Below are 12,284 nucleotides of genomic sequence, written 5' to 3' on the forward strand. Positions count from 1 at the left end.
CTGACTGGAGAGGGGATGTAAATGGTAAACGCTCAACTACTGACTTATGTGTGTTTGTAGGTGATTTTCTAATATCATGGCGATGCAAAAAACAATAAAAGGTGTCTCTCTCCTCCACTGAAGCCGAGTATCGTGCCATGACAACAACTACGTCTGAGTTGGTATGGTTTAGACAACTTCTTGAAGACTTGGGAGTTTATATTGCGGAACCTTCAAGATTATGCTGTGACAACAAGAGTGCTGTATACATTGCAAGCAATCATATATTTCATGAGAGGTCCAAACATATTGAAATGGATTGCCACTACGTTCGTGAAGAGTTCTTGAGGAAGACCATTACATTGCCCTGTGTTCTGTCTGGATACCAACTAGGCGACTTCTTCACCAAGGTGCTTCTGTCTCCCAGATTTCGTTTCCTACTTGACAAACTCTCTGTTGTTGTACCATGAGTTTGAGGGAGGGTGTTAAGATGTGTTAAGATATTGTTAATATATATATAACTATGTAAACCGAAATACCCATTAGGAGTATTTCGGTCTTTTCATTAAATAGGAGTCGGCCCCTAATGGGCTGATATTTTGTACCTTCTTTTGTACCCTATTTTTTACTTTTGTTTTTCTTTTACTTTTTCACTTTTTTCTATGCAAATGGGGCAGCTCATATGGCTGTTGGAGCCGCCCCAACATGTGACCATTGGGTGCAGCCCCAACAGTCACATGTTCAGCCCCTTCCTCCTCATTGTATTATAGATAAGCACAATGGGCCTTGTATATTTCTTAACTCATTTTCATGAGTGTGTATATGCAATAGCAATTCATTGGACCCTTGTGTGGGTGATGTGTTGATTCAATCAAGTATTATACTTGATTGAAGGTGTGTTCTTGTGTGTGTATCAGATTCAATCCACTTCATTACAACTGGGTCATGTTAAGGCCAACTGTTGGTTTAAAGATGACCCAAGGTACTCTGAAGAGGCAAATTCACAAGGAATAAATACAAGTAAATCAGGAGGGTCAGGGGCAAAACAACAATTATCAGTGGACAAACAACTTCTATTGGCCGCCATTGCATGGCTGAATTTGAAACAATATGACTGAATTTGAAACAATATGATCAGGGAGTTTGGTATGTGGATTCAGGAGCAACAAATCATATAATTGGGGATGAAGGTAAATTTAAAAACTTGACTCTTTACTTTGGTAGAGATAGAGTTATTACTAGTGCTAACACTGGTCACCCCATCACACACCTTGAAAAAGTTTTTATTTCCATGTCTAATTCTAATCTTTACTTGTCAAATATTTTTCTTGTTCCTAATAAAAAAAAGAATCTTGTTTCTGTTTCTAAACTTGTTGATGATACTAATTCTTGCATCATTTTTACTCCTGTTTATGTGAAGATCTTCACGTGAAGAGGATGTTCGCTGAAGGAGAAAGATGGGGGAACATGTATTTCTTCAAAGAAAATCCATTGGTTCATGTTTTGATCAAGTCTGCTGAAAAATCTAGAAAATCTCTCTTCTTGTTTTATTAACAAGTCAGAGTCAAATCAGCTAAGAGTTTGGAATAGTCGCCTAGCACATTGCAATAAGGCTTTTGTTGAGGAGCTTGTTTCTAGTGGTTTAATTTCTTTGTCCTGTTTAAGTCAATTGTCAAATAATAAAATATGTCCCAGTTGTCAAGTCTCGAAAAGTCATGTACTGCCATTTGTTTCTACTAATAAAAGAGCTTCTAAATTGTTTGAAATTGTCTATTATGATGTATGAGGATTGACTCCCAATATTTCTTCCTCTGGGAGTCGATATTATGTTACCTTTATTGATAACTGTTCTAGGTATACTTGGATATACTTTATGAATCATAAACATGAAGTTTTTAAAATATTTAAAAACCTTCATACATTGGTTCGTAATCAGTTCGCCCTGCCCATTCTTAATTTCTAGTGTGATGGTGGGGACGAATATTCTTCAAAGGACTTTATTGAATATCTTAAAGAAAGTAGAGTCGATCATAAAGTATCTTGTCCATAAACACCTCAGCAAAATGGCCTTGCTCAGAGAAAACACATGCACATTGTAGTGAGTGCTCTTGCCATGATGCATGAAGGATGTGTTCCTTTGTTTCTCTAGATAGAAGCCTTTCATACAACTGTTCATATAATTAATATGCTCCCAATGAAGGTGCTCCAGCACGAATCACCATATCATGAACTGTTTGGACAACTTCCTGATTATGATTATCTAAAGGCATACGACTGCACTTGTTATGTTCATATTGATATATCTTTGAGAACTAAGTTTGACAGAAAAGCCTACATTTGCAAGTTTGTTGGATATGCCAATGACTACAAGGGTACAAATGCTATGATGAAAACATGTACATTCGTATTTCGAGAAACATTATTTTTGATGAACTAAATTTCGACTTAAAGGACAAGTCTCAAAGTATACTGTCACAACCAAATCAACTATATCTGTCATGGTTGGATGATAGTTTGTTTCCCATGGAGCTGGCTGCATAGAATAATGAAGCTGACGATGAACTTGACAATTATTATAGGACAACAAATCAGCAGAGTAGATGGGACACTCAGAAATTATATACAGTTGCAGAGATCGAAATGCACCAGAAAATTATTCAGAACAGGGAACCATTGAATTGCCAGATGACCAAAATGTCCAAACAACTAAAAGATCCAAAAGAGTACCACATCCTATTGATCGGTGGGTGAGTTATAAAAGCTTTAGTGCTGAGCATCAAGCATTTTTAACTGCTGTCTCACAACATCAAGAGCCCAGATCCTACAATCATGCCTCAAAATCCAACAAATGGATTGAAGTTATGAATGAAGCGATGCAAGCATTGTATGAGTGCAAAACATGAGATGTTGTCAAGAGGCCTATAGGAAAGAACGTGGTTGGATCAAAGTGGGTTTTTAAAATCAAATACAAACTAGGTAACAACATAAAAAGGTACAAGGCAAAGTTGGTTGCAAAGGGGTTCACCCAAGCGCATGGGCTGGATTATGAAGAAACATTCAGTCCAATTGTAAAATTGGGGACTATTAGAGTTATTCTTTCACTAGCGGTAGACCACGACTGGTTCTTGAGCCAACTAGATGTTAAAAATACCTTCTTACATGAACACCTCAAATAAGAAGTTTTCATGGAACAACCACAAGGATATAGTGAAAAAGATCCAATCAGTTATGTGTGTAAGTTGAACAGGTTCATATATGGATTAAAACAAGCATCTATGTCATGTTTTGAAAGCTTTTCACTTGAAATTCAAAAACATGGCTTCCGCAAATCTCATCTGGATCACTCCCTTTTTATTTATAAATGTCAGAACTGAATAACTGTGTTACTTATCTATGTTGATGATATCATAGTTGCAGGGGATTCTGTGTAGCATATTAATGAGATTAAGGAGGTGTTGAGTCAGAAATTTAAAATAAAGGACCTAGGAGATCTCAAGTATTTCTTGGGTGTTGAAGTTGATAGGAGAATAGTTGCATTGTTGTTGACTCAACATAAATATACAATTGACTTGCTTATCAAAGTTGGGATGAAAGACTGCAAGCCAATATTAACTCCAAGAGTGTTGCAGCAAAAACTTGGACGAGAGATTTTTGATGATCCTACGAGGTATAGAAGTATTGTGGGTATGCTCCAATATCTCACTTTTACTCGTACTGATGTTGTTTTTGAGGTAAATCAAGTTTCTCAATTCATGCACTGTCCACACGCTAGTCATGTTGAAGCTGTTGAAAGGATCTTTAGATATCTAAAGGGCACTCTTGGCGATGGACGTTGTTATAAAAAGAGCGGTAGTAGTAAGAGTATATTAACAATGATGATTTTTTCAGATGCAGACTGGCGGTGACCCAGATGAGAAAAGATTGGTTTCCAGGTATTGTGTTTTCATTGAAAAAAATCTAATTTCATGGAGCAACATTAAGCAAAAGGCATGTGGCTTGTTTCAGTACTGAGGCCGAATTTCGGTCAATGGCAACGACATCATCAGAAATAACTTGGATCAAGTACTTGCTGTGTAACATAGACTCTTCTAACAGGGCACCACACCCGGACACAACACTTGGATACAACTTCCTTTGTGTCAAGCGAAATCAACCACACCGAGGTCCATTTCTGTCCAAAAGTAGATCACACTTAATCCAATTCAACACGTAAGACCCAAACATATTGAGATAGATCAACATTTCTTCAGAAGCAAAATAGAAAGTGGGGTGATCACGGCTCCGTTTGTTGGAACTCAGGATCAAGTAGCTGATCTATTCACAAAAGGGCTAAGTAAGCAACGATTTTGGTACTTGAAGAGCAAGTTGTCCATGGTTCTCACATGCATAACTTGAGGGAGGCTATTGAGGCATGACATTTTGGGTCTGAATCCATATCCAAATTGACATTTTCGGTGTGACGCCCTTTATGTAACATCTTATATATCTTTGTTGTTTTTCTTTTTGCCCCTTATGTAAATTACTTTGTATACCAACTTAGGGGCATTATTGGTAATATAAGGAACTCAGGACCCATGTCGTAGGTCGTGGAAGATTGCTGCAGCCTTCTCTTTCTCCTCTCTCTTTTTCCTCTAGTGATTTCTTGTGTCATGACCCTGATTTTCATATATATATATAACTTTCGTCAGAGGTGGATGAACAATAACAACTGAGAATCCAAAAGCTGTGATTGTTGGTCACAGGGTGAGTCTTGTGACTATCTTTCACAGGATTCAAGTGAGAATCACAATGAAAACTTGCACGTTCTCATGTTCCACTAAACTTGAGAATGTGCTGTGATTGTGATTTGCAATCAGGAGAAGCTGAGAACATCCAAGAAGCACAGGGTGTTGCAAACTTTCCCTTTATATATTGGTGTTTGAGAGGTGTTCTTGAAAAATGTCCAGAAGCTTCAGAAGGTTGATGGAATTAATAAATCACAATTAAGTTGACAGATCTATACACACAAACAGATGCACACATGCATATTATGCTTTCTACATATTTGGTTTCTAGAGATGTTCTTGAAGAAGATGAAGAAGGTTGAGAAGATGTCAAACAACTAAAAAAGGTGCACAGTTAGATTGCCGCATAATGAAATGCTAATTTTGCATTTAACTGCTTCATTTTAATTTTGGTCACATGGGTAACATTATTGACCAAACTGAAAACATCTGATGAACTAGTGAAATTAATGAAAAAAAATTGATGTAGATATGGAACCCAATTGAAGATGCAGAAGGCCCAGTCCTGGATCTTAGTTGGGAATAAGATATGAAGTTAGTGTAATGAAATGGATCGAATCCGATATACATGCAAGAACTTGTAAGAACAAACTCTCAATCAAGTTGAATGCTTGATTGAATCACCAAACTACCCACACAAGGGTCTTACAAATGTTGATATTGCATAAATTCACTCATAAGAGTGTTAAAGAATACAAGGCCTTTAAGGCCAATTTATAGAACAAGTTCACCATTGGGGGCAGCCCAAGGTGACTGTTGGAGCTGGTCCCAATATTACAAAAACCTAGAAAGCAAAAAAGAAAACAGAAAAAGAAGAAAATAAAAAAGAAATAAAAAGGATTGTCAGCCCCTATTGGGCTGACGCCTATTACAGTGAAAGTACCGAAATACCCTTAATGGGTATTTCGGTTTACAGCACTTTAAACATACATATACATATATGTATATGTATATGTAAATCTGTATCTTAACATACATATACATATGTGTATATGCATATCTTAACAGTTAGGTTATTGTAAGCGCTATTATTGTTGTTCTTCCTGCTGCTTTCAGGATATTTTTTATGGGTTTTTTTATTGAAAGGTCTATTTATTTTTGACAAGGTTGTACCTAATTGCAGCGTGCTACAGAATATTTTTCACCACACCTGAAGGGCACAGATGAATTCTTGCATCTGTATGCATATTGGGCTCGTCTAGAGGTGGAGCTTGGAAAAGATATGGTTGCTGCTAGAGGAGTATGGGAGAGCTTAATTAAGTCAAGGTCTGCTTAGGCATACCCTTTTGCAACTCAAATGGATGCTGAAATTTGTTTTTTTATTTATTGTAGTAGTTTTGTTAACCATTGGTCCTTTTAATGATTGAAGTGGCTCAATGTTGGAAGCCTGGCAAAGTTACATAGCAATGGAGGTTGGATTGAATAACATTAATGAGGCAAGATCTATTTACAAGAGATGTTACAGTAAAAGATTTCAGGGAACTGGGTCAAAGGTCTCTCTCTCTCTCTCCTGCTATAGAAACTTATTTGTGGTAATGTGGTCTTTTGGTATGTTTAATGATTGAGCCTTATTATTAGGCAGCTTTTTGTCCATATAGTGAGCAATGTACAAGATACTGCTAGTAGTTTGAATTTAATGCATTTGTTGATTCTCATGTTTGAGCAGTGTTATAAAAAATGCGCCTTGAGGCGCAAAAGGCGCGCCTCGCCTTGAGGCGCGGCCCTTTGTGCTTCAAGGAGCAAATATATATATATATATATTTTACAACAAGACTTATGAGACATAATCAATAAGAGTTTTGTAGGTTAATCTCATATATTTTCCAGTATTTCAGTTATGTAATCAGTTTCTTAGTATATTTTTACTTTTGTTGGTTAATCTCATATATTTTTCAGTTATGTAATTAGTTTCTTAATATATTTTAACTTTTGTTGGTTAATCTCATATATTTTCCAGTTATGTAATCAGTTTTTTAGTTACTTTTATGTTAATCTCATATTTTTTAGAATAATCTCATATATTTTAACTTTTGTAGGTTAATCTCATATATTTTCCAGTCATTTCAGTTATGTAATCAGTTTCTTAGTATATTTTAACTTTTGTGGGTAAATCTCATATATTTTCCAGTTATGTAATGAGTTTTTAGTTACTTTTATATGTTAATCTCATATTTTTTAGAATAATCTCTTATATTTTAACTTTTGTAGGTTAATCTCATATATTTTCTAGTTATTTCAATTATGTAATCAGTTTCTTAGTATATTTTAACTTTTTTTGGTTAATCTCATATATCTTCCAGTTATGTAATCAGTTTTTTAGTTACTTTTATATGTTAATCTCATATTTTTTGGAATAAGCTCATATATTTTAACTTTTGTTGGTTAATCTCATATATTTTCCAGTTATTTCAGTTTTATAATCGGTTTCTTAGTATATTTTATCTTTTGTTGGTTAATCTCATGTGTTTTCCAGTTATGTAATCATTTTTTAGTCACTTTTATATGTTAATCTCATATTTTTTAGAATAATCTCATATATTTTAACTTTTGTAGGTTAATCTCATATATTTTCCAGTTATTTCAGTTATGTAATCAGTTTATTAGTATATTTTAACTTTTTTTGGTTAATCTGATATATTTTCCAGTCATGTAATCAGTTTTTAGTTACTTTTATATGTTAATCTCAGATTTTTTAGTACTTATTTGAGATTTTCTATTTCTTATTGATTGTTATTTAGTCAATAAAGCATTTCTTTATTTATTTGTATTTTTAGATATTTTTTATAATTTTTTTTAAGTTTTCAAATTTTTTTGAGGCCTACGCTTTACGCCTCAAGGCTTACGCCTCGCCTCGGTTTTTGGTGGAGTGCCTCGCTACGCCTCAACGCCTTTCACAACACTGTGTTTGAGTGTTCTTTGAGTTGAGTCGACTTAGTGGCCCTTGTTCGTTGATCAAATTGCTTAATCAATATTGTAGATGAGCCCAATATGCATACAGAGCCCAATTTCATGTCACAAATAGTTAAAGGATTCAAGCCTATAATAGATATGTCCAAATTTGTAAAATGTCTACATATCATCGAGGGATTTTTCATAAAATGATTTTAAATCTATCCTATGATGATATGCTAAAATCATCAACAATTTCAATGTATCAAAATGTTGTCATGAACCATTTCAGTTTAGGTAAAAACAGTATTAGTTCTTTATTCCCCATTTTTTGTCTCTACTTTCTCATCTTGTTATGAAACTCATCTGTAATTTTATCTTTACCTTTTCTTTCAGGTTTTCCTTCTTGAAAATTGACGAGTTTGACATTTTTTCTGCAAAAACACTTATAACAAAGTCTCCAAACAAATTGTCTTTTGTGAGAAATTGCTAATACATTGTCCTCCTGCTATGGATCATAACTCACATTTCTCACACTTGTCTTTTTTGAGAAATTGCTAATACATTGTGTTCCTACTATGGATCATGATCTATATTTCTCATGCACACTTGAATGTGTGCACGTGCATGCCCACACATGTGCAGACAGGGCACTCCATCTGCTTTCTCTTTTATCTCAGTGGTTGGATCTATGTAGATCTAACAGTGCAGTAAAGGTTCACACCATTTAAGTCATTTCCTAGAATTTACAAAACTAGTTTCGAACATTTAAAATTTAGGTAATTTTGCAAAAGTATTTTTTTAGTGGTAAACTTTTGGAAGTTTCCATATCTAATGCAACTGGTTTGAACTTTGAACCTATCTTTTGCCCATGTTCATTTTAGTCAAGTTTGGTTAGGACCAGAGTTACCAGTCAAGGAAGCGGGAGCGGGAGCGGGAAGCGGGAAGCAAGGCACTTTCAAAAATTTAGGAAGGGGGGAAGCGTGGGACCACTTAGAAGAAAATTATCAACCGTCTCGGAAGCGACCTAGGAAGCGAACCGGAAGCTAGGGGGAAGCGAAAAAAATGGGGAAGCGTGGGGGAAGCGCGCTTCCCATAAATGGGAAGCGTGTTTCCCATAAAAGGGAAACACACTTCCCATAAAAGGGAAGTGCGCTTCCCAAAAAAAGGGGACCCTTCCCCACGCGTTTCGGAAGTGCGACGTTTCGCGCTCCCGAAGCGCGTTTCGGGGAAACACGCTTCCCCTTTTGCTTAGGCGCTTCCGGTAACACTGGTTAGGACTTAATCTGTAACGCCCTAAAATTTCGAACCTAATAATTTCCTTGAAATAGTTGAAAAATTCCTTTTCTTTACAGAGTTTATTTTTAAAATCAGCGGAAATGATTTCTTTAAAAGAAAAAGAACAAGTTTGACAACCTTGGGCACGTTAGCGAGAGAACAAAGATTTATCATGGACGATCTGCAATAATACTTAGGAAGCCGTTTCGTCTATTTAAAGAGAGTATCAAGTTTGTACAAAATTTGGATTTCCTCTAGGGAAAATCGTATCAAAAACCAAAATGTCCAGGAGAAGAACTACGAGCAGAAACAGTGGATCCTTAAATCATCTCGCAGTCGCGCCATCGTTTGATGCACCTATTCGTCACCTGTACCCATGAAATGGGTTAGTTTTGCGAAAAACTAGTAGGAGAGCAGAAAGACAGAAAGAACTAAATTAGGCATAGATAATTTATGCAACGGGTAGTAACGAGCAAACTAAGTACAACAAACTGAAAGGTGAGCATGCTCAATTTAGTTATCACTTGTTAACCGGCCATGCGGGTACATACATGGCACGTGAGTCAAAACAGTCGAGTCCAAGCCGAGTGTTCATTATGTTAAGTATTTTAAGATACCTCGGTTGTCTGACTGAATCCTATTCCTATGGAGACGACCGATGGTCGAGAGAGTAAGTCCCCAAGGCCTGATAGGGATGCATCCAACTTCTGCAGAAGTGTTAGGCTAACTTATGTAGCCCCTATCCCCCCTAACCTCCGATGACCGGGGAAGATGGGTCTATTGCCTGAAAAGTCATAAATGGTTTGTCCATCGGAGTTAGTACCCTTCGTCCTCTCTCTTGACGAAGCCAGGTTGAATCGAGCGCGACGGGGTTTTTTTAGCCGTTGCCTCATTCTTCATGCTTTGGTCTATTAGACCAAAACGAGCATCTTGCCTATGAAGGCGATTCCATTCTTTTATATGTGTTTTCAACAACGTGCACAAAGCACTAATCGAGGTCATAAGACCATCTCATCCAATCGTTGTAGTACTAACATGCCTCGCATGTTCAAGAGTACACTACGAGGAAAGGGATATAGGTCCTTAATAGGAGCCTCGAGAGTGTGTTTCGCAAAGATATAATGTTTAAAAAAAAAAGCTATTTTTAACATTTTAAATCTTTCGAAACGACCCACAACTTGCCAACATATGGCATGTGATTTTCTCGAATCTGACATCCGATGACGCAATGTCTGGGTGCTATGCAAGTCACGACACTGGTTTTGGTAAATGGGCTTCGCAAACGAACCCATCACCTAGCAACTTGACCTTGCCCCAGATCAAGGGTTTTCCCAAAACATATCGGGTAAAATAGTGGAATAGGTATTTCTCCCGAATACGCTGAGTCGATGACAAGGCAAAAACGAAAGACAATAATGCGAAAAGCAAGAGCCTGGGCGCGAAGCGCGACGACAAACAGAAACAGGAAATGCGAAAGCACGGACAAGGATCGCGAAATCGCGTCCTTGAATAAAAAGACAGTAAGTAGTAAATACAAAAGCAAAAGCCTAGGCGCAAAGCGCGACGACAACAGAAACATGAAATGCGAAAGCAAATGACAAGGATCGCGAAACCGCGTCCTTGAATTAAAAGACAGTAAGTAGTAAATACGAAAGCAAAAGCCTGGGCGCAAAGCGCGACGACAAACAAAAACAGGAAATGAGGAAGCGGGACAAGGATCGCGAAACCGCATCCTTGAATTTAAAAGCGTACTTATATACGTATATGTAATTAAGTCCTTTCAACCTTTAATTATTTTAGCTTGATTTAGTTATTTAAGTCATTGTGCAACTTCTCCTACCTTGGGGTATTGCGAGAAAGAAGTCGTCTACGAGCGTAGGTGATTGTCGGTTTAGTTCGCGGGGCGCGAACGGGCTCCGTTGCGTAACACTGCAAAAGTACGTTGTTTAGCATGCATAAAACGAATAAAGATAGGGAGAAAACTTGGTTTCTCCGCAACTCAATGCAGGGGTCATCGGCCCCTACAGTTACGAAAAAGAACGGGGTAGGGTCCAATGACCCATGCCGTTGAAGGAGATAGGTGTAGGGGCCATCGGCCCCTGCCGGGATAAAAGTAAGAGGGACAGGGGCCTTCGGACCCTGCTGGATCTTAAAGAAAGGAGGGGCAGGAGCCTTAGGCTCATGCCAGGTTTTAAAAGAAAAGGGGCAGGGGGCCCCTGCCAAGGAAACGAGTAGGGAGAGGGAGCGCAGGGGCCAAAGGCCCCTGTCGAGCCTTTGCTTGACAGAAAAAGAGACAGGGGCCATTGGCCCCTGCTTGGTTTCCGAGAGATGAGGCAGGAGCCTTCGGCTTCTGCCTCCTTTCTTAAGGAGAAGGGTAGGGGCCATCGGCCCCTACATGAAAAGGGAAGGGCAGGGGCCATGGCCCCTGCCAGAATAGTAAAAAGGGCAGGGGGTGGAGCCCCCTGCCTGCTAAGAAGATGAGGGCAAGGGGGGCAGAGCCCCTTGCTTGACGAAAAAAAAAGAAGGCAAGGGGGCGAAGCGCCTTGCCTGACGGAAAAAGGGAGGAGGAAGGCTCGGCAGGGGCCGCTGGCCACCTGCCGGCCTTCCGGCGAACTAGAGGAAGAAAAAGGGGGGAAAAACGAGAGGAGGAGGGAGTTTACCTGGGCTGCCGAAGGAAAGGAGGTCGCCGGGGAGTGGCTGCCGTGAAGGGGTGTTGGCCGGCGTCGACAGTGAGAGGGAGACGAGAGATAGAGTCAGGGGGGGGGCTCGTAAGCCTTCCCCTCTCCCCTCTCGCCTTTTATAGGGAGGGGGCGCAGACAGGGCCCGCCCCCTGTGTCGCTGGAGAACCCCCCCCCCCCCCCCCTTCCGTGGGCTACCATCCCCCTCGAAAACCCTTTTCGAGGGGCTGGGCACGAGTTGGATCCGGGTCGGGTCTGGACCCGACCCGGGTCCGAGATTTTTTTTGTTAAAAACTGGGTTTTACATAATCAGGCCTTGGTCAAGTCCAAGACAAATTCATTCTTTAAATGTAAATCAAATGTAATGAGCCACTGTTTAGTACATGTGGTTGATTTTAGTCCCCAATCAATCTCATTTGTATTGATCCTAGCTTAATTTTTGATCATTGTGGGCTTTGGTTGGATGCAAGTCAAACACATGCTTTGATGGTAGACTGGACCACTGTAGTTGTAGGTTCACACATGATTTAAACTAGATCCAAGCCATAGATGATCTCTTGTAAGTTGTAATATAAAGTTTTATTCTACTTTTTTGATCTTTAATGGAAAAGGAAAAAATAGAAAAGAAATCTAAAATGATGCCGGCTATATCTCCTTTTTAGTTAATTATTGAAAC

At 38.6% G+C, this 12,284-nt stretch overlaps 1 protein-coding gene across 1 annotated transcript in view; it reads left to right on the forward strand.

Annotated features, from left to right (window-relative positions):
• Positions 1 to 12,284, forward strand: part of EMB140 (EMBRYO DEFECTIVE 140) — a 157,355-nt gene that overhangs the window by 81,748 nt on the left and 63,323 nt on the right. Inside the window, exons 10-11 of the mRNA XM_089986770.1 lie at positions 5,887 to 6,029; positions 6,133 to 6,256. Of these exons, the coding sequence (XP_089842896.1) occupies positions 5,887 to 6,029; positions 6,133 to 6,256 (267 nt within the window). The remainder of the gene's footprint in view (positions 1 to 5,886; positions 6,030 to 6,132; positions 6,257 to 12,284) is intronic.

Source organism: Nuphar pumila, chromosome 14, assembly GCF_984573655.1.
Source record: "Nuphar pumila chromosome 14, dmNupPumi1.hap1.1, whole genome shotgun sequence".
NCBI lineage: Eukaryota > Viridiplantae > Streptophyta > Magnoliopsida > Nymphaeales > Nymphaeaceae > Nuphar > Nuphar pumila.